Here is a 23,334-nt window from a genome sequence, read left to right on the forward strand (position 1 = left end):
AAGGTGAAAGTGAAAGGACTCACATTGAGGAAAATGCGATTTAAAAGACCAGTTAGGACCTAGATGTGTTGTTATTTCTAAAATTCTAGAAGCTTAAAAGCATGCTGGTTGTCTGCATCGTAACAAAGAGATTAATTTCTGAATCTCTCAACAGATCTGGAAATTCATCCTTCTGTCATAAATTACCAGTTGATTCAGCACACTCCTTATAACTCACGCACTGTAGGATATGTCCCAAAGCAGTTTCTCTACTGGATGTTATTCTTCTGGAAAGAAGGAAGACTGCTTAATATTTGCTCCTCTTAAATAATTAGGTGTTTTTAAAAGGAAAGATGGCTTTTGGCAGTAGTTAAAACTGATTTGCTTGAATTCTGTTTCAGACCTGAAGAAGCAGTTGTGGCAGAGAATTTTCTTTTCCAGACATTGTCTAATAAAGTACTCTAAAGCTCTGTACAAGTCTCTCACCACTTGAATTCAACAGTTAGAACCAGAGATAAGAAGCTGGTAAATGCTGATGTTACCATTGTTATTTGTCTTTCTAGAGACAATGTAAGACTGACTTAGGATCTTGTACATTTTCTGTTTTGAATGCTAAAGCATTTCACAACTGTAAAACAAATGTAAAAGAAACCATACCATTGTTCTGTGGCTAGAAAGCCAATTAGGCCACTCTCTAGGTTTATCTCTAGAATTTAGTTTTCACTTTAAATCAGAAAAGTCCAGGCAATGGAAATGATGCTTCTATATGGACACTGGATTAAGTGACAATCATTAACCTACGTGAAGAGCTTGAAGCTTACAGTTTAGCCCTCTTGCTAAAAATGTGTAGCAAAAAATAATTTGTTTTTACAGGTATAAACAGCTGTGCTTTATTTTTGTTGTTTTAAAGTTATTAATGTGAAATTCAAAGAAGTAACCCACTCTTTCATGTCTTTGAGAGTATATACAGAGATATTATGATCTACAGTATTTTCTATTTACTCTATGGGAGTATTCGTGTTTACGTTTCCTGAGGCTGAAAATTAGAGGGGATAGGTTCAAGGATGTTGTACTTGATCTGGATTAAAATAACTGGTAGATTATGTTCACTGTAATGTTACCTTTGGATAAGTTACCTTACATGTTTGCTATCCTCACTGCTCTGCTACTTTACAAATGCACTCATTGAGCTAGTGAATCTTGTTATATGTTTGTCGAATGAATTTTTAAATATTATGGCCTGGATTCCTGTGAGAACACAAGTTTTCTCTTAGTTTAGATGGAAGGGTTTGTTTGTTTTTCCATTATATGGCATGTTTTAATTATTCACATGATTACACATACAACTTCATTGATTCAGCATCTCTCTCTTATCTGCCAGCATGCAATATGGCCGCTTAATGACTGATGACTTGAAATTTTTAGTTGTTCCTATCTAGTGTCTGTTACTAGATCTCTAGTGGATGTTTCTGAGGCCACAGCATTGTCTGCTGTGACCTTTGAGCCTTTTCAGAATTACTGCTTTTCAGGATAGCCTCCCCCGTACTGTAAAGCCAGGGTTGTGGCCTTAGACTTGCACATTGTGGAGACTTCAGTTTGTTTGGAGCCCCACGTTGGAGGTTTGCATCCAGGTAGCCTGGGTTGCTCAGTGTCAGGGAGTCCTCTTGTTTCTGTTCATTACTGTCATAGTATTTATGTCAGCTTGAAATATTGCTAGATTTGTGTGTGTTTGCGTAAAGATTATTGATTAAAAAGTTTAATCACATGTGGCTGGTACTTATCTTAATTATACAAGTATCATGTCCTTTACAAGAGACATTTATGAAGTCATTCAAAAAAAATTAAAATAATTTTTATATTTACTTTGAAATGTGCACTTCCTGTGAATATTTTTTTTGGATGCTACCTTCTTTTAAATATTGTTATTTGGAGTTCTGTATCATCCACTCTGTTGTCTTGTCTCCTCAGGAGGAAATTCAACAAGCTGTTTTGAAATACTGACTAAAATTTATCAAGTCTTTTTGATCTAAAATACCCATATTCGGTCACCTCTGTGTAGCTCTGTTGGAGTAAAAGGGCTTTTGTCACGAAAGTGAGCATCTCACTTGTTATTTTCAAAAGTATTGAATAGAAATACTTGGTCATCTTTCCTGTTTTTTTCTACATAATTTATATTTTTATAATTTCCACCAAAGAAGAAACCAGTTCTAGGGTTGCTGGGATTTCTTTTCTTTCCGGTGTTCTCCTCAGACTTTCTTCTTCTTCTCCTGATGGACATGAGAGCTTTGGCTTTTTTTTTAAAAAAAAAAAAAAAAAAAACAATTCCTAATTTGTATTAAATATTCCTAATTAGTTGATTATTACGGACTATTTCTGTTAAAAAAAAAATCAGCCATCAGTAAGTATAACTTCTGAAGTATACATCTTACACTTACACATGGCTACAGGCTGTGTAAAGAAGGAAGAAGTCTTGGTATAGAATGCAGCTTTTGCTGCATTATTCTAGATAGAGGAATTGTGATGAGTGTCATCTTGGGGATTTTGGCATTTCTAAATCCCTGCTAGGGGTAAAGTTTGATAGTCTGTCCTGCTTTGTTTGCCTTCATTCTTTTCTAATCTAGATTTTTTTTTTTCCAGGAATGTTTCTTTTTCAATTTTAAAATGTTGGGGGTTGTTTTTTGTTGTTGTTTTGCGAAATAATGAAAGTGAGTGGATACTACCTGTCATTCAGATTTTTGTTTCTCCTAGCTGGCTTTGCTTTTATTTTTATTTTTTCCGAAAGTGGCTTTTTTCTAGTACCAGTTAAATATTTTTTTTCTTCCAGTAAATGTCATTAGTTTTATACTGTAGGCATTAAAGTACTGAAAACAAGTGAAGAGTACTCCTACCTAAGCAACACTTGCACTTCAGTTTTGATGACCCTTTATTAATTTAGATCAGGATGATAAAAACTTTCCATACATGAGTTAACCTTCTTCAGACTTGGTCTTTGAAAGTGTGGGTGTTTTAGAGCTGTAGCTTAGTGATATATCTTCAAAGTCTCAAAATGTGAAGTTCCCTGTGATGCAGTGTCTTCACCCTTCATCTGTCAAAGCAAGGTAAAGGGATGGGGTTTATCAGGAGATGTGCACTACTGATGATCTATACATTTTCCACTCTATCTTCTTTTTTCCATCCCGGATTGTCAGCAGTTTCCATCCATCTTAAATTACAACAGCTTGCTTTCATCCATCTTCTGATTTCTTCAAAAGCCTTAGGTTTTAGTTCAGCGAAGCGTGTAAGTTCGTGTGTAGCTACCTGTGCATGCTTTGCCAGTAGTGAGGAATATAGCCATACCAGTGTGTAGGCTGTGTTGCATATAGGCTCTATAGCTCTGTGAATTGACGGATGAAGAACAGAACATCATTTAGTAGACAATCTTGTATAATTCCTCCCCTCGTTTATTATTTGCACGATATAAAATATATGTACAGAACTGTATGGTGTTTTTCAGAATAGCACTCATGATTATGTACATGTATTTGCAACTTTGAAAGCTGAATATGGGTCTTCTCAATAAGTATACAATAGAAATTAAAATGATAATAGGTTTTCTCCTCCTGCCAGGGAACTTTGGGGTTTTTTAGTAAATGTTCTAGATTTCCTTTTAAAATAATGCATAGGAAAAAATATTACTGTATCTTCCAACTACTTGAATTGAAAATGAATTAGCGATTGTAGCTCCATGTGACCTATTACAGGACTTTTTGACTATCTGGGAGGAAGAAGAGCATTAAGGGTTTAATTTCAAATACAAATTCCCGAGTCATTAATCAGTTAATTTTAATTTTATTTTTAGAACATATTTTTCCTCTGCGGTGCCTTTGAGGGATATTTTAATTGTTTTAATGAAAACTGTCTGGCTTGAAAGTTGTTAGCTGTGGTGAAAGCTTAAAAAAATAAATGAAAGGCATAATTTATACTTCAGTTAACATACGTAGTGTAGAATATCATTTAACATAGTTGAAAAGCGAGTGAACGGGAGGTCCTTAGGATTCTTGACTAAAGTTCTGAGCAGCTGAAAATGAAGTCTTTAAAAAGACTGAAAAATCATTTTGAGTTTAGGGTAAATATCTCATCTTTGAGCTAAACTGTTGGTATTTTACAGCAGCATTGTTGCTTTTATAGATTTCCTATGTCTTGCAACTTACAGATTTTTTTTCATGTATATTTTTCCTTAACTTTACGGTAAAGGCTTAAGGTATGTGAAATTACTCATGTAATTTTATTTGCACATTACAGATCCAGTCGGAATAATTTCAGATTTGAAAACAGTTTTTCTTTTTCTTTTATTTTTTTTTCTTTTTGGAAGGTGGAAAGTAGATAACTTTTGAATTATGGAGAATCTTTTAGTATCTAATTTTACTTGATAATGTCCTGTTTATGAGAGCACACAGTACAGAGATAGGATAGGATATGTTTAAGGTTCTTTGTAGCAGTGTGGTGTGATTCTTCATCCCTTATTCACTGAGTTTGTTTTTTTGTGATGTGGATAATGATTATTCATGGTTACAGTAGTTTAGCTGAAATTGGAAAGTTAATTGTTTAAATAGTTAAATGGCCGAAAATAAAAAACCCTGTTTATTTGAAATGGCTTTCTTTTCTTCAGGTTTTTTTTAATGTATAATACTCATTTAGAGTTCCTTTGTGTTTCCTTGCTCTCTCTGAAGGAAGCTTTTGCTCTAGAGCAGGCTCTTATCTGAGGTACCTAGATGTCTGAATTTAGATGGGATAAAAATAAATGTAATTGTTATACCTTAAAGCCGGATTGTTATAATATATGAGGTTGTGTGGAAATAAAAATATCCTTTATTAAAGAAAAGTGTTGAGCTAAAAGTGTGCCTTATAGTAAAGAAAAGGAACAAAACAGATTTGGATTGATTTCAGTAATACTGATTCTGTTGTGAAAGTGTCATAGAAACAAGATGGGTTATCTTTAAAGGAAGGAAAAAAGACTGACATTGAAACTGAGATCTTCCATTAGACTGACTTCATAAACATTTTTTCTTACACAAAGCAACACAATGTCACATGAGTTTCTAGTGAGCCTTTCACTTATCTTCTTTCTTTCTTTCTTTTGTAGTTGCATTAAAATCTTCAAACTCTACAAGACCAGAAAGAAATGGTATTCAGGAAAACTGTAGAACAGCAAAACTTGGAGAGGGGATGCAGATCCTTGAAGGGGAACTCTTACTGCAGGTATGTTTTGAAGTGAATCTGTTATACGACCATTTAAATTCAAGTAATAATAAGAGACTATATTTAACATACTAGTTATGCAGTGATGAGTTTAAAAAAGGAAGTTTTCCTGTTGTCAAATTACTTAGTCATTTTCTTTAGGTTAATATTATGTCTTTCTTGCACTTTTTGCTGAAGGTACTAACGACTTTGAAGAGTGGTTGTTAGACTGCAGGGATCTATTAATTCTTGCTTTAAGTCAAGTCTTAGTGTTGTATTTTTCCATCTCTTTGCATCTTTTTTTTTTTTTAAATATTGATATCTTTATTGACCTTTATTACAAAGATTGGTAGATAGGTTAGTCATGTACTGCAAGTCTGATGACTGTCTACAAAAAAAATTCTCTTTAAAAGACCTTAAGCTTGCTGGGATATTTTGAGTTCTTAGTGGTTTGAAAGAACCTAGAGTTTGTTGCGTAGGTTCAGGAGAAATGTTAAAGCATTTCCATTAACTTAGCAATATGAGCTACTGGAAATAATTAATGAAAATATAGTGTTTTTAAAAATTATTTAGTTTATTTTAATATCCTAGAATGTCAAAACATATGAAATACGATACAATATTAGGTCCAGATTAAATTCAAGAAATGGCTAATATAAGCATTCCAATGTTCTAATTAGTTTCACAAAATATTTCACTGTGACCTTCAACTCCGTTTGAAATACGTTCATAATCTATTTTATATGTCCATTCTTCAAACTGACCTACCAGAAGTGTCAAATTATTAGGTCAGTCAGAGGCAGTGCTTTGCTTAGACAAAATTATTTGACTGTTCAAAGGGGAAATGAACACGCTTCTAAGAATCCCACAAAACAATTACTGTAAACTAATGCTAGTGGAAAATTGTTTCCCAACCAACTGAAAAAACTAGGACACGAGTGTACTTTTCTAACCTCAATAAAGTATGACAGAACTGTAACAGGATTGTTAGAGATAAGCAGCCTTCTTTTAAATGGTAATTATTTTAAAAGGTATTATGTGTTTGTATTGGAGACATCTAATAGTTTGATATGAAATTCAGTTACTTTACTTGATTACTAAGTTCTATCTATGATGAAACTGCTGTAGCAAATGGCTTTCCAATATGAAAACAAAATAGGTTGCATATTTATTACTGTAAATTCTGGCCCCTTGAGAAGCGAGGAAAATTAATGGAATTTCTTCATTTGTAAAAAAAATTTTTAAAAGAAACTAATCTATGAAAATATATAACAGGTAGACTTTTCTAAGGGAATGTAAAAAAAATGATGAAAATGGGAATTATCTAGAAGATATTAAATACATTAAGATGTAAATAGTAGTACCCGTCTTGCCTTGTGCCTAAACCCAGAAGTCTTTTAAGTTATCCAGGTTTCCATAAGCTACAACTGATGATGAACATTTCCTTATTATTCTCTATTTTTTGTAAAGGTGGTGTGAAAATATACCATATTGTTCATTTTTTTGTATTTACTCATCAGCTTTTTTTTTCATTTCAGAACAACAAAATTCGATGTCTTTAGTTTCAACATAAAAACTAATTGTCTTAACAATTCAACAATGGCAGAAGAGAGATCAAATGCATTGCTGTGCCTTCCTTAAAATTAAGATTTATCTCCCTTAAAATTACTTAAATTATTTCAGAGTCTTAATTTAGATGGCATAGTCTGTAGTAGTCTAAGCAAGTTTATGATAAAATATGCAAGTGGAATTTACATCCTCAAAGACATTTTTAAAACATCTTCGTTCTGCTAGTAACAATTTTATAATTGCCCTTGTGTTAGGAATATTAAGAGTACTTTTGTATAAACAAAATATTATGCCCAATGCTCTAGAATAGTAGTCACTATCAAATTCCTTATACCTTTAAAGATGATATTTTAGGATTAGATTTTGCCAAAACCTGGATTGTAACCAACATCCCATTTATTGGCATATCCTGGATACCTGCATATTTTAAGGGACTTTCTAGCAATGTTTTGTCTTAGATTTCTAGGCAAAACAATCTTGTCTTTTACAGAATTTTTGGCTTACAGAGGTATCTGATTTCTGCAGTAACAGTTCCATTTCAAAATGAACTACCTAGCAGAGCCACTGTAAAATGTGACTGAATTCCAGGTAACAGGAGCTGTTGCCTTTGTCACAGATTGGACAAGGAGAATCTTTCCATGGCTTTGCATGAAACAGAGCAGAATAACTAATTTAACATGTGGTGCAGAATTACACAGTGTACAGTTCACAGAAGTTTTATATCAAACATTTGATGTGAAAATTCACTGCAAAGTAGGTCAGCAGAGGACACAAGCACCTGCCATTGCAGATTTCCTACTCTCTTGGGATTTGTATGAACTTTATCAAAACCAAGGATTTTATGTAACTGTTGAGACCACAGCTCTGAACCTCAAGATCTCTTGGTTTGACTACACTGTTTCAGATTTTTTTAAGCTCATACTGTTCTCAGCTAAATTTCATTAAAACTAATGTATGGATGTTTTAGAGAGCTTGCAAATATAAATGAGAATAGAGTAAGAAATATCTACAAATGAAATAGGAACAATTGACAGAATTTTAAAACCAGTTTAATCAGATAGTTGTCTCAATTAGACGATAATCATAAAGAACAAGAAATAGTAAAACCATATCCTGGCTAAATATGGAAAAGCAGCTATGGTGGTTCCCATAGTTATGGGGGTTAATGTTTTTTGGAAGAATGATGCTGTTTCCCAATAAAAAAATATATATTAGTATTACATTACAGTAACAAATAGGATATCCTTCACTTGCTTTATGTTTCTCCTAGTTACGATAATTTTGCGTAATGAAGAATTTTAAAAATGTTTTTGATCATGCTGGCCAAATTCAACTTTGAATGTAGTTGAGGAAATTAAGTGCACAACATACTTAATTCCGTCCCTTGAGACAGCCTTTTGTTAAATCTTGACTGAAATCCATAGAAGTAAATCAGCACCTTTCAGATGAGCTGCCAAGTCACAAATGTTCTGTTTGCTATCACAACAATTGCCATGAACATATTGATTTGGAGTTCAGATAAATGCCCTTTGCGTGACTTTGAACAAGGAGCCACTTAGTCTGCTTCTCATGGAGGGGGAAATCTCTTCGAAAACATTGTTTACTTGCAATAGTCGGCTTGTGCAGAGGTCTTCTATTTTAAGTAAGCTATAAAATGTTTGTTGGACCATTTGGGGCTCTGGATCGCTTGATTTCCTGTCCACTTAGGCCTGTCTGCACTATGAATAGAAGAGATTTTGGGAATCAGTTTGTGATGCTGTTCCCTTTAATACTGCAGATGTTTGAACATCCTGAAGGCTTGAGCTACACAAGCATTGTGAATTGTGGTTGATACTAGGTAAATCTATAGATCTTCGTACCGCTGCCCCTCATCTCCTATGATGAAGAGTAAATAAGTCATCAAAAGGCTTGGCTTCTCCCCTGACTACTTCCTTGGAATTTTCCAAAACAAACATTTTTCTTCTTTAGATGCAATTTTCTTTATTGTATCATGCATACTGTAGGGAGAGATGATGATGAATCCTTCTGTTTACAGTTAGATAAAGATATGTTTTTGCGTGCTTCATATTATGTGAGACTAGGGCATAGGTAGACTTAGAGCCACAATAATTATCTGGTATATTGTCTCCGAGGCTGACAGATTGGTGTGTTTCCTCCCCAGGCATTAAATGGTTTTGTATTAGTTGTGACGGCAGACGCTCTGGTTTTTACGTCTCTCTACTATCCAAGACTACCTGGGGTTCCAACAAGTAAGTTTATTTTTTCCTTTTTTTTTTTTTTTTTCACATAAGTTTTGGATAGTTTCTGAGGGCATCAGTACTCATATTAGGATCTGATTGCGTAATAAAATTCGCAGTCAGATATTTTGAGTTGGATTACTTTGAAACTGTATTACTTTTCTAACAGCTTACGTAGCCAAAATGGGATCTCAAGCCAAGCACAACAGGAATATGATTTCCAAAGCTGAGTTAGGCAAGATAGGAAATTCTCACACTTAATTAGTCTTTACTGGAACAACTGTTTGAAATTTATACTGTGGTGTTACCCAGTTTATGATGCTGAATTAGACGTAATTCAATGGGAAGGTAATTATTTTAATGGAAACCTTTCATACAAAATTAAGTCCATATGCTTTGAGGTTTTTTTAAGAATGTATTCAGAGATTTTTAGTAACTTTAGATATTTTTTAGTGCGTTCTCTCTCCTGCCCCCCTCATTTATTTATTATTTTAAAACAAGCATTTGTTATTTACAATTTATGGTGCAGATCACATATGTATCAAAACCATGCAAACCATGTATCAAAATAGCAAAGACCAAGATCCAGAGGACACATGTTCCTTAGGGGATGCAACTCCCAGGATTAGTTTATGTTAAGATGATACAAACTGTGGTGGTTCTTACCCCTGCATGGGAGATAGAGCAAAGTTGGTTAAAGAGATTGAGTCAAGGATGGCCCAGTGATGCTGGCTTGGGCAACCTCTGACACTTTTTTCTTCCTGCATGCAGAAATTCTGCTAGCCAAGAGCCTCCTTCCCAGTACAACCTTTCTCTGGGTGTTATGGTGTAGAACTGATATGGAAGTTGCACTTGAATTACTGGGCATTGCATAGATGACAAAGTGAAATTTGGTTTAATGATAAATACATAAACTGAAATACTTTATGCTATGACATCAGTGTCGAATTACAAATGACCTCTAAATTCACCTGTGGGCTACATCTCCACAAGATACATTTGTTTACTGCACTTCTGTGGTGAAATATCTGTACAGAAACATCTGTAGTTATCAATTTATAACTATTTCTTCATTTGTTGGGTACTGCATGATAGATTCAGATGCTGTCTAAAAATAGGGAGAAACGCTGCTTGGTCTGCAATTTAGGTAACTGATAAGAGTTAGTTGGGGAATGTTTATGTAAAACAAAATATTCCAAACAAAACATTATTCCTTAAGTTACAGATTCTTTTGTGGTGTTGGGAAATGAAGAAAAAAGCATGGAAAAGAAACGTGCATAGAAATTCTATAGCAATGCCAGTAAATCAAGTACATGATACAGAAGTGAAATCTTAAAGGTCGAAAAATTAGCATTTCTTGCATTTTTTTTTCTGGAAAACATTGATTCTTTTATGAAGTTCATCAAAGCAAAATTTGAGCTGGGCTTCTGCTTTTGCTAGCTCATCTTAATTTCTTTAGAACTGTGTTTTATTTAAAAATATTTGTGTGTATATTTTTTTGATTCGGTTTTAGATTTATGTAGAAAGTAAACATTTTAATTCCTCTCAGTTGACTGATGCTTTTCTTGAATATTGTGGGTGTTTTTTCCCCCTTAATTATGTGCTGTTGTTTTTTTTTTAATCCTGGGTGTTGTAACTTTGTCGTTCAGATCATATTCCTAACCACGCAAGTGGTGATGATATGAAAGCTTAGTAATTACTGATTTTAATACATTCTTCAGGAGTGATAAGGCTTTTAGGCAAACAAAACCAATATTCAAAATCTATCTGGCTTAGTTTTGAAAGTTCTGTTGTTCAGGGACTTTGACTTCTTTTGTATTCCTGCAGCACCTGGAATGGGTCAGGTCAAAGTACCGCCTGGAAAGTATTTTATTTACAAGTATGTAAAATGAAATGATTTAAACAAAACATTAGCATAATAGTTCCAGGCTTGCTTAGATAAAAAGTGGTTTTAAAAATTAAAAATAAAAAAGGGGGGAGAGGTTGGAAGGTAATATCTGTATTTCTATTATTATTTTTTGTGTTTGCAGTCATGGACGTGACTGATTCTTTCTCTGTGCTGCTAAAAATTGTTTCAGGAAGCTTTCCCGTGTGCATGCAAATTATGTTTTTATGCTATATATGTTTTTTATTGCTATGGCAATAGCAATATTATCAACCAGACAACTCTCATCATAGTCTCAGAAAAGTTTTATATTCTTCTTTCTTTCCCTCTTTTTTCCTTTATGTATGTAGTCTGATATTATACACCAGAGTGTATTTGAACTGATTCACACAGAAGACAGACCTGAGTTTCAACGTCAGCTACATTGGGCGTTAAATCCTGCTCAGTCTGCAGATTCTGGACCAAGTGTACAAGGTGAGAATGCTGCTAACTTTTATGTTTGCCTGTCCAATTATTTTTTTTAATGAGTCTACATAAACAAACAAAAAAAGGTGTAGATCCTTTTATATGAACAAAGGAATGAATAATGTATTTTAAATTTATTTAAATGTTATGGATGTGTTTAGCCAACAATGGGAAGTGCTATTTGTGCACTTTAAGTTGCACTGCTATTCATAGGACAGCATCATAAACATACTAATTTTACTCTGAAGTGGAAGACTTTAATTTGGGGCATAAAAAACTGAATGTTATGCATGTTTGATCTATGTACTGTGGTAAATAGCAACCTGCATGTTTGTGTGGCAAACAGGGCAGTAAGAAGTGGACAGTTTCTTTTGGTGATATAATAAATGAAGAAGATGCGTTTTGTTTTGTTTTTCCTGTGTTCATCTTCAGTTATACCTCATCTTTAATTAATGTATGAATGAGAAAGTGCTTTCTTTTTTTTTTTTTTAAAAAAAAAAGATTTCTAAAATCTGTTCTTCCTGATCATGACACCACATTTATTAGCTTAGGAAGACCAGCAGACAACTGGGTATGAAACTCTTCAGGCTGGTAGATATATTCCAAGAATATTAGTTAAAGTATTATGTTAATATGGAATAGTGCATTCCTGGTTGTAGAAGACACATACTCTTCCACATCTGCTATTATGCTAAGTAAGCTGCTGCACAGACCACTACTTCTCCTGGGAATAAAAGATGAAATAGAAGAGCCTTTAAGACCAAGTATTATGCTGGCTAGAGTTTCAGGTCGTCACAAGTTATCATGACTGATGCTTATGTGACCTGCTATATTGAGAAACTATCAAGGAGAAATGTTACCTAAATATCGGAAGAGAGATCTCTTGTTATAGATGGCTACATGCAATAACATAAGCATAAACCTGCCTGATAATAATGACAAAACTGTTGAGACAACTGTAATGCTTAATTTCACACAACAGCTCTTTAAATATGTAGGTAAAGGTCTGTCTTACTGTAAGCTACTTGATTGTAGGTTGTTTTATAGTCCAGAAAAAAAGTCCGTATTATTTTTTAATTTACCATTTATAAAGCAACTTGATTTAAAACCGTAACAATTTCCCATTAAACATTTTGTAGTAGTAAATCACAAACACTGTGATTTAACAGAAAAAAATCATAGAAACCAGCTAATATTACTTGCTTGGCTCACAGCTCAGCACGTTTCAGTTTCTCATTTAGCAGGCAACACTTAAGCTATCTGTAGGTCAATCTACACGAGCCAGGGGAAAACACGCTACACGATTAATACTGCAATTCAGTCTAGAAAACAACTGTTGGCACTTAGGATTCCTGTTTTTATGTGGTGGCATATTGGTTGCCTCGGAGTGAAATAGTGTTCTGTGGCTCCCGGAGATTAAGCAAGTGTATGTGAATTTACAGAAGGTTGTGTTTGAAAAGTACAATACTAGGCCGACTAGGCCTCATTTTTTACTGAGTGATGGGAGTATTCCAAATGCTGAGCAGCACTACAAACAAACGTTTTTGTGTTACTAGCTTACTAAAAGCTGCTAAATTATTTTCATGCCTCCAGTAGTGTAAAATGTTAGGCTGTTGAGGATTTTTAAACTGAATTCAGATTTATAACTGAGGATAACGCTATGATCACAAGGAACTTCCCCTATTCCCCCTCCCCCCTGTTTTTGTTAATTTAATCCATTTCCTTTGTAATGTATCCAGCAAGCATTACGTAGTTATTTATAGATATATTATAATTGTACTCAGGCTTAATCACAGATTGCAGTCTCAGTCTGGGAAGTGGCTGTGCTTCAGTTAGCCTGGACTGGTTGCTTCCCACTCAGTGCTCTGGTATGCCTCAAGACCACTGGTTTCCTCAGCTGTTCCTATGCCTCCCTGCTCTAACCCAGTGAAATTTGCAAGATTATGATTTTTCAGTCCCAAATATCCCCTTCAGGGCATCAACTTTAGATTAGCTTTTAAGGTCCAGTTGCCAAGCAATGATCTGTAAGACTCTTCGCTTTCTTGCAGCAAATCAGTTCTCCAAGATCCTGGCACTAAGACCTCCCTGCCTCAGGTCTGCCTGGAAATGTGCAACAGTATTCCATTCACAAATGTAGGAGGCATGGGCTTAAAGCCTTTTCCCTGCCACAAGGATCAGAAACTCCTACTTTGAGTGCCTTCCCCCTCTTCTCCCAAGCTACAGATCGTTGCTTCTTCCACTAAAGTCTTGTTCCCTCTTGGGAACTGCCTGTTGTACTGAAGGAGTTGACAGACACTTGAGAGAACTCAGATATCAGCATTCAAATGCTAGCCATGTACTTACCAAACGAGTAACACTGAGTTGCTTCTGTAGCAGAAATGCTGAAGGGCATGCCTATGCAGTGCCGAGGTTTCCCATAGAAAGCCCTGCACAGCATTTTGGATTCAAGAGTTCCTCTCAGTAGGCAATCCTCAGCCAGAAGATTTCTCTGAGCTAGAGGACTTACCAGAGCCCTTTGAGGAGCCTGCTGTTGATGATTTAAGTCTTTCCCTACATCCCCTTCAAGAAGTTGCCCTTAATCTCCATGAAAGAATCTGCTGAACAAACACAAAGCCTTTAAGACACCCTAAACTACTCAGTGTTCTCAACATGCCCCTGCCTGGCCACTAGGTCTTCCAGGCGACTCTTACATAGACAGTAACCAACTGTTAATACTAGTTTCTCACAGGGATTGTAGGCTTTCTGCCTCACTAGCTGGAATCTTTCTCAGTTGTAGCTGGCCCTGCAGGAGTAAAGTCCTGGCAATAGCAAAAGGATGCAAATATTGGGAATACTTGGAAGAAAAGGTATTTTAGAGGGTTCCTTGGTGCTAATACTTGTGGAAAGTGAATATTGGTATCTACAGTGTGTTAACTATTTCGAGGAGACCTCCACTAATGTGTTTGCAGGGATTCTCAGCAGTGTTGGAGTTTGCATTTTTGAAAAAGGAACTGGAATTTGCAAGCTGCTTCTTTGCTCTTTCTTCATTGTCCTTGACTCTTCAGAAAGCTTCTAGCCCATTTCAGCATCTCTTGGAGAAGCACCACCTCAGAGACAGAAGTGTTGAAAATCCTCTCCAGCAATCAGGCAAATCAATAAAAACAAAACAAAAGAAAACAACAAAAAAAAAAACTGCAGCAGTAGCAAGTAAGGAAGGAAGTTTGCTTTTGTCTGCTGAGAACCACCCATATGACAAGGGAATTTGTTGTTTTCTGGTATCAAGGTTAGGTGGCAACCACCCTGAATGTGAATTTCTTTATCTGTAGGATCAGCTCAAAATGGTGGCCTTGGCTATCATGCAGTTCTGCAGATGGCTATAATTTCAGCACATCCCTTTTCATACTCACTATTAGCTACGGCGCCATTTTTTTTTTTTTTTTTTTCTCCATGGCTGGAGGTTTGTTCATCAAAAATTGACCTTGTGTAGCAGAAAAAAAGGAATCTCCTGATTCCGTTGTCTGAAGAGCTGGGTGACTCAGCTTTCTTGTTGGATTTATATGTCCTCTTGATGAGCCATCAGTGATCTCATTTGACTCCAATTCAGTCCGTTGAATTAATAGTAGAGTAAACTGAACTGGCAGTTAGTCATGATTTGTTTTCCTTTGGGGTTGATCTGTCATTGTGCAAAGCAGCTAGCCTATCCATAAGTTTTTCCAGCTGTCCAAAAGACAGAATTGTATTTCAGCGACCATAATGTGGCTGGTAAGCAAGTGGCATGCTACCTCCAACTCAAGAAGGTCAATTTGGATTATTTATGTGGTGGTCTTTTGTACATACATGGTAATTAATTCTCTTACAGTATATAGACTATTTTAAAATTTATAGAGTTTTAACACACTAAAACAATGTTTTTACACTGTTGTTTTTTCTTAATTTCTGTGTGTATGAATTAGGAAAGAGCATTTTGTGTTTTTTAATATGCGTTGTAAACAAGATTACTTTGCTAAATTTGCTTTAAGTAGACATGCTCTAGTATCTCTGTATATGTGATCCCATGCAGAACATGTGTATTCTATCAGCAGTTTATTGATGTACCTCCTGTTTTTACTTTATATTCTAAATGCTTAAGTCTATTTCCTAAATCCCACTTAGCAGCACATGCTTATTCTAAAGTGGTAGAAGACTGTCAGGTTGCTATCCTAGTTGTTAGTCGTGAGTTTGGGTCTTTTTTTTTTTTTTTTTCTTAAACATAAGTACTCCAGGTTGTGGAGGCTCTGGAGAGCCTACATCATTTTCATGATCGACAGCTCAGAAATATTTTCACTGTTTAGCAGTAAAATATTAGCTTTTTTTTTTTTGTTATTTTTTGGCATCTACTGAAAAAGTTTCTCAGATTGATTTATTGTAGTGATTCTCTAAAGATGCTTCTCTTTATTTATTGCTACTGATGGCTTTCACCTAGGTGTCTGGACAACAATGGTTTCACATACCATCTTTGATACCATCTTACTGACCTTTTGAATACTCAATTCTTAGTTATTATGGCTGAAAATGCCTACTTTTCACTTTTGAAGATCCAGCCATTGCAGCATTGGGACTGTACTCTCTGGTCGTTCTGCTTTCTGCAACTGATTCAGAATCTAGATTATTGACTAAAATAATTATTTTTTTAAAAAAAAGTTGCATGCAGTTTTAAAATACTGTAACCTGTAAAACATAATCTCATTAGAAGAGCTGATGCTTAACCTAGCATTGTAACTGGTAGAAGTTCTGAGAACGTTTCCAGTTTACATTGTTCTTGCTCAGGTCACGACCTAAGGCTTTGTTTATGAGGCGGAAGATGATTTGTTATAGATAGCCTTCACTAGGTGTTCTTCTAAAAATAATCCTTATAAATAATCCTTTCCTGTAGGAGATAATGGCTTTTCACAGCCAGCAACCTATTATAACCCAGACCAACTTCCTCCAGAGAATTCTTCCTTTATGGAAAGGAATTTCATCTGCAGGTTACGATGCCTCCTGGATAATTCATCTGGGTTCCTGGTGAGTATGGAGTTACGTAAAAACTTCCACACATGCTGTAATCTACATTATGCTTACAATATGTACAGCAACTTACTTTATTTAACTTTCTATTGATATCTGAGTGCTTGAACCAGCATATTTCAGTTAGCGATACTAAATGACAAGTAGTGACTGTATTCTTGGATTCCCATTTGACGTGTTGTTAGAACTAGGGGCAAGTTCTCTCATTTCTCATGGCTCAGTTTACTCTGTGAAATATGAATAAGCCCTTGTGGAGCACTGTATGATTTGTGGATTAAAAAACACTAAAAAGATTATTTTCTGTTGGGTTTCTTGAAGTAAGTTACAGTAATTAACAGAACTATAGTTTTCCCTTACTTGGGAAAGTCTATGCTTGCCTTTTATATATATATACACTTTTTGTTTGCAGTGTTGTGGGTTTTAAAATAAATAATATGTGTTTATGGTCCTCTAAGTGACTTCTTACAAACAGAATTGTTTACATAAGATTTTGCAAATTGTACACAATTACACGCTTTATGCTAATGACAGAGAAATTCATGAGAAGTTATGTTAATTGCATATATGTATAATGATATGTTCATTAGAATATTATAAAATTCAATTGGCATTTGCTTTCACATATATTTATTTCACAAAGCAGCCTTCTCATTAGTTCTTTTTTTTAGAGAGTTTACTAGTTATTAGATCTCTAGGTTATATGTTCAGGGTTATAACAACAGTACTCAGTACTTGTTAGCTAACTTTTGTGTATGGCGTGATACAAAGCTTGAATCTAATCGGTTTTAAAACAAAGGATATATTTTACTTCATAACAAAAATATCTGACTCTTAAATACCTCCAACATGTAACAGTTACTAACACTTTTTTCATCATCTTAAGGCAATGAATTTTCAAGGACGGTTAAAGTTTCTCCATGGACAAAACAAGAAAGGGAAGGATGGCACTACTTTGTCTCCTCAGCTAGCTTTGTTTGCAGTAGCTACTCCCCTGCAGCCACCATCTATCCTTGAGATACGAACCAAAAACTTCATCTTCAGAACAAAACACAAGCTGGATTTTACACCTACAGGCTGTGATGCAAAGTAAGTATAAATTATTCTGCATAGCACTCTATCCATATGCTGATGAGAAACATTTCAAATGTGGATTTAAAATGTAAAGCAAGGTACTGTTTCAATCGATACTGATGCCTGTTTAGGATCCATTATTGTTTTTCTCTTCAGCCCTGCTAGTACGTTCAGGGAAATGGTTTCTAGTAACTGAAGCCAACTTGGGGGACTAGTATAAGTTTTATGATTTGTTAACTGTGTTTTTTTTTTATTAGAAATCTCATGTTTCAACAAATGACTGATATTGCAAAAAAATGTAGTTAGCATTTACATCTGAAATGTTCTAGCCGTAATTAACTTCCTTGGCATTCCTTCTGTGAGATGGTTCATCAGCAATGTTGCAAATTTATTTTTTTTTTAACCTTCCAGAGGAAAGATTGTCCTGGGATACACTGAAGCAGAGCTGTGTATGAGAGGAACGGGATACCAGTTTGTTCATGCAGCTGATATGCTTTATTGTGCTGAAAATCATGTCCGAAGTAAGATCCATTCCCTAAGAAAGGCTGTTAAAAATCAATGCTTGGATTATATTTACACTGAAAAATATTATGAAAGAGTCTTAAACTTCTGCGGTTATTAACAAAAAGAATACTATTCATCTTACGTGATCTTTCCCTTCCTATAAGAATTTATACTGGATAAGGAAATATTTAATATTCCTATCTAGAGCCTTTTAGGTTGTGTATTCAAGTTTCTGTCACATCTTGCTCTCTCACTTCCTTCTGTGCTCAGCCTGACTTCTGCTATTTCAACAACTTCATTTGGGCAAAGGGACTATTTCAAAGATAACTTTCCTTAGAAATGTAAGATTTTAAAGAGAAAAATATTCTGTTATTGAGCCCTGGTACCTTGATTTGATATAAATAACAGTATGAGGAGAGAAGTAGGTGACTGATAAGTAACTATTTGGTAGACTTCTTTCTTTCCTTTTTTATTAGGTGTAACATAATTCTCTTTCAAAATTACAGAAACATCTTCAGGAGATTTTGGTGCTTCTCTTCTACTGTCTTCTCTTGGAAAACTGTTTTATTTCTTTAGTCCCCATGTATACAATTAATTAAATTCCCGCAGGAGGTTAATTCTTAACCTATATTAAGCAGATTTTGTATTTCAGGGATAGCTCAGTAACTGTTGCCTTTCACTTGTTTTGTTTGTTTGTTTTAAGGAATAAAAAATTTCCAAAATAAGATTGGTTGGAAACTTAGTTTGGAAGCTTTGTCTTAGAAATGTTTTTTCTCAATATCTGATGCTAAGTTTAAAAATAAATACATAAAGAATAGTCTTTTACCAAAGTTTATTTTTGGTTAGGATTTGTGAACTTTTCTACTATTTTTATTTGATTTTTCTGTCTACAAAGGCAGTAGTTTCAGCAATGTATAATGAAAACAATAGTATGTTTATGAAGCATTGCTAGTAAAGTGAAAACGGGAGTGAAAAATGGATTTTGAAGTATTAACCAGTCAAAATGTGAAAGAATTGGATTCAGAGCTAACATATAACAGAGGCTAGCATAGCCCTAATACAGGGCTAACTCAAAGTTTTCTAATTTTTAAAACAGTAGTCACTTTTCAGCTGTAAAAGAGATTTAGGCTTTGTCATCTACACATTTAATAGTCTCTATTATTGCAGAAATAATAGATGAGGCTCTATATAGGATGTTGCCTGTCTGTAGTGGATATCTTACAATTACTTGTCATTTTGGCTTTTATTTTACCGGTAAAAGATACCTTGAAAAGTGATCAATCATCCCGTTGCACTAGGAATACATTAGTGCAGTTCAGAAACAGGTAAATGAGGACATGAAATTGTAAATTGCTCTACAGATGGGATTATTCTCATGACAAGCCAGGTTTTCCTATTTTTGTTCACTTGACAGTAAATGGTATGTTTGCTCTTCAACTCTAGTGATGAAGACAGGTGAAAGTGGAATGACTGTCTTCAGGCTTCTAACCAAAGAAAATCGGTGGGCCTGGGTACAGGCAAATGCACGACTTGTGTACAAAAATGGAAGACCAGATTACATCATTGCCACGCAAAGACCTCTTACGTGAGTCATCATTGTATAAAGCAGTATTCTCCAAAAATTGAGCATTTTTGATCACTCTTGTTTCCCTTCAGAAAGGAATTCTTTGTTTTTAATTAAACCCCCTTTAAATCCTGAACTCCAAGAAGAAAACCTCTTTCAATTTGCGAACAAACATTGGAAAGCATTTTGACATTTTGGTACTTATTTAGTGTAGTCCTTGTTTATGTATGAAATTGTAGACATTTTTATTTCATATAAAGAGTAAGAGTACAAGCACCAAATTATTCCATCCAATGCATTTTTAATTCAGTATCCCAATTAGCAAAAGTTAAGAAATCCAGCTGCAGTTGTATAGAGGAAACAACAAAAAAAAATAAAGAATTTATATATTTTGTAATTTATGGTGCTTAACTGAGTTCCATATAATATGGAATATTGTATTATTTTACAGATTAAATGAATTTTCCTGAAGATTTTGTAAAATGATTACTTGCCATGTCAAGAAAAGCATAACATATGGAACAAAGCCCATTTATGTTCATATCAGCCCCTAATGCACAGCAAATGGTGTATGCTATCTAGATTTAATTACAGATGTAGTATGCAAAGTTCATCTTACAGTCATAACCTCCTCATTTCATAATCTGCCTCTTGGTTTAAGTCAGCCAAGTTGAGCTGAAATAGCTAGGAATTTGAAAAATGCCTTCAATATTTATTTATTAATTCCAGGAGACAAAAAGATTACTGTAACTGTTGAGTACTGCAGTATTGTGCTATATATTGATTTATTTTCAGAGATGAAGAAGGGGCAGAACATCTACGGAAGCGTAACATGAAACTGCCCTTCATGTTTGCCACGGGTGAGGCTGTTTTATATGAGGTAACTTTCCCGATGTCGAGCCTTATGGATGCCTCTCAACCGCGGAATAAAGCCACAACGGGAAAAGGAGGTAAAGCTACGCTACACGGTGATTCTGTGGATCCAAACTCCATTCTAGGTGCCATGTTAAGGCAAGACGAGTCTGTGTATCTCTGCCCTCCAGCATCACATAAACTTTCCTTTGAAAGGAACTTCTTCACAGACAGCAGGGATGAACTGGGCAGTGTTGTAAGCAGTGACTGGACGGATAGTTTCCTGCCTGCTGGAAATCACAGCATCCTCAAACAGGAACTAACTGAGTGTTCCCAGGACAGTAGTGTGCCGCTTCCTGAAGACAGTGCGGCACTCTTTCAAGATAACAAAAACAGTGATTTGTACAGCATCATGAAAAGTCTTGGTATTGACTTTGAAGATCTAAAGTACATTCAGCAGGATGAGGAATTTTTTAAAACTGAATTATCTGGTATGGATGATATTGGGGACATAGACATAACTGATGAAATCCTGACTTATGTTCAGGATTCCTTAATAAGTCTGACTTCTTATATTCAGGCTGTACTCAGCAGCAGCCCGTGGTCCAGAATGCCAATTGCTTGGTACAGCAAGAATTAGATCAGCATCAAATTCATGAGCATCAGAAGCAGCTCATGGAGCAGCAGCAGCAGCAGCAGCAGCAGCTCTGTCAGAAGATGAAACATATGCAAGTCAACGGGATGCTAACAAATTGGAACTCTGGCACCAGCATGCCTCTTAGCTGCTCACAGCAGCAGCCCCAGCAATATGTATTCTCTGGCATGCATGCCACAGGTCCTGAGTTTTCTTACAAATCAGAAGTAGACACTTCACCTTATGCATGTAGGCAAGAGTTTGTTCCTTACAAGCAACCCACAGCAATGATGCCACAGCTTTCTAATTTTTCCCACATGGATTTCCCTGTAGCAGGTTTTGAGAGATCAACCTACCCTGCTTCTTCCAACTTGGAGGATTTTCTCGGTTGTTTGCAGCAGGTCCCTGAAAATCATGATTGTGGGATAAACTCTGAGTCGGTTATGCTAACTCCTCAAACGTGCTATGCAGGTGCTGTTTCTATGTACCAGTGCACACAAGAAGCACAGCCCAGCTGCATGGATCAAATGCAATATGATCCTATGATGGCAAGTCAACAAACATTGTTGAACAAGGTATGGTAAACAGCATTGTTATATTGCTTGAATCACATTTTTATTGGGTTTGGATGGCTACTGGGATGCAGTGTTTGCCACACTTGAATCACTGAGTTTGAAACTGGTGTGTTAGCAGTGAGTGAATGTCTTTGCTTTATTTGTTCATTAGACTGAACAGGATTGCATTTGGTCAAGTTTTTGTGTACATATATCCACATCCTGGTGGTTCTCTTCGGCAGTATTAAAGCAGGAGTGAGTGAACTAGGCTATTGTACCTACCAGTAATTTTCCCAGTGGGAGCAAAAAACCAAACCAAAACAAAAAACACAACAGATCAGGTCATAAGCTTGGAATTGGCTTATATACATTTTTAGGGGAAAAGGATGATATCAGTAGAAAAAGGGAGCCTTTCTCTAGCACAGATTACAATTTTAAGCACAGTTCTTCATAGGTAAAATTAACTTAAAAATAAAAAATAAATCAGTTATTAAGGCAGTTCCTGATTTTGAATAACCTTTGTTGAAGTCTTTTAAATTGTACCATTTATTTCTGTTAATGATGCTCAAGCAGAGAGCCACAATTCTTTTTGGACTTCAGTGAGTTTGTGTTCTAAAGTACTGATCCAGCTGTAAATGCTTGTGCATGTTGATAAGCATTTACAGAATTAAAGTATTAATTGGCATTTTAACCTACACAAGCTGGAGGTGAGGAATGCAAGTAGAACATACCCAGGTTTTTGGTATGCTTAGTACAAGTACAAAACATCTTTTTAAACTGTTTCGCTAGTAGAAAAATATAATTGCAGAATTACAGAAATTGAGCTAAAACAGTTCAGCAAGTGTCCAAGGGCTGAAATAGCATGACGTTACTTGTGCAAGCCTGTGCCTGCAGTTTGCCAAGCGCTTGGCTGTTCGTTGCATGGCTGTGGTCAGTGTTAGTAATCCTGCATAGTGCTTGATAACAGGGATGCAAAGCATTTCCAAGATCATCAAAGTTCATTCCTGTAATAGGATAGAAATGTTCTTTTCCCAAAAGCTATACTGGTGTGGCCCATTGGTTTTGAACAGCCAGCACCTAAGCAATTCCATTTCCTACTTTCTAATGGTTGGTTTAAAATATATTTATTCGGTTGATTATTTTGTTATGCTGCCTTAATCATTTTTGTTATGCCCCTTTTTGTTCTTTTCTTGATTACTTTATCTTCTATATCTGTAAAAAAGTTTGACTAATGACTAAGACAGCATCTCTAAATACAGTAAATGAATTTCTTTTGCTTTGTATTTACGAGAATGCTGTGCTACCATAGTAACATTGCTTCTAGCTTGCTTGTCATAAAAACATGAACAAAGGCTACTGTCTGAAAATGTAGCCTTACTTAAGTTGTTCAGAGGCAAATTCAGCCCCTTTTGCTATGGTATACCCATGCTGAATGGATCTGGATGGCATTGCATAAGCAGAAGCCTAATGCAGAACTGCTGTTGTAACATCATTTAGCTCCTTGTCAGCTCCTGTTTACATCTGAAGAGAAGTGCTGAACATTTGTCCAAATTAGCTTAAAAGAGCAACACACTGCTTGATAAGGAAGGCTTATTGCCCCTTCCCTTTTTGTAAAAGAGTGATCAGAGATAGCTGAAAGCCATCTCCGAGTCCTAGCGGGTCCACAACGTACTTTGCTAACGAGTGTTGGTGGCTGGGAGAAAGAGACTGCTTGCTCCTAAACCAAGTCGCAGTGTCTTTTTGCAGCCTATACTACTGCATACTGTTCACATTGAAAC

The 23,334-nt window shown here is 35.5% G+C and overlaps 1 protein-coding gene across 1 annotated transcript in view; it reads left to right on the top strand.

Annotated features, from left to right (window-relative positions):
* Positions 1-23,334, top strand: part of AHR (aryl hydrocarbon receptor) — a 63,097-nt gene that overhangs the window by 35,085 nt on the left and 4,678 nt on the right. The window contains 10 exon segments of the mRNA XM_040548164.1: positions 5,102-5,217; positions 8,927-8,976; positions 8,978-9,014; positions 11,238-11,361; positions 16,244-16,374; positions 17,261-17,463; positions 17,860-17,969; positions 19,396-19,537; positions 20,312-20,916; positions 20,919-21,577. Of these exon segments, the coding sequence (XP_040404098.1) occupies positions 5,102-5,217; positions 8,927-8,976; positions 8,978-9,014; positions 11,238-11,361; positions 16,244-16,374; positions 17,261-17,463; positions 17,860-17,969; positions 19,396-19,537; positions 20,312-20,916; positions 20,919-21,577 (2,177 nt within the window).

The sequence above is a fragment of the Cygnus olor genome, chromosome 2, assembly GCF_009769625.2.
Source record: "Cygnus olor isolate bCygOlo1 chromosome 2, bCygOlo1.pri.v2, whole genome shotgun sequence".
NCBI classification, from domain to species: Eukaryota; Metazoa; Chordata; class Aves; order Anseriformes; family Anatidae; genus Cygnus; species Cygnus olor.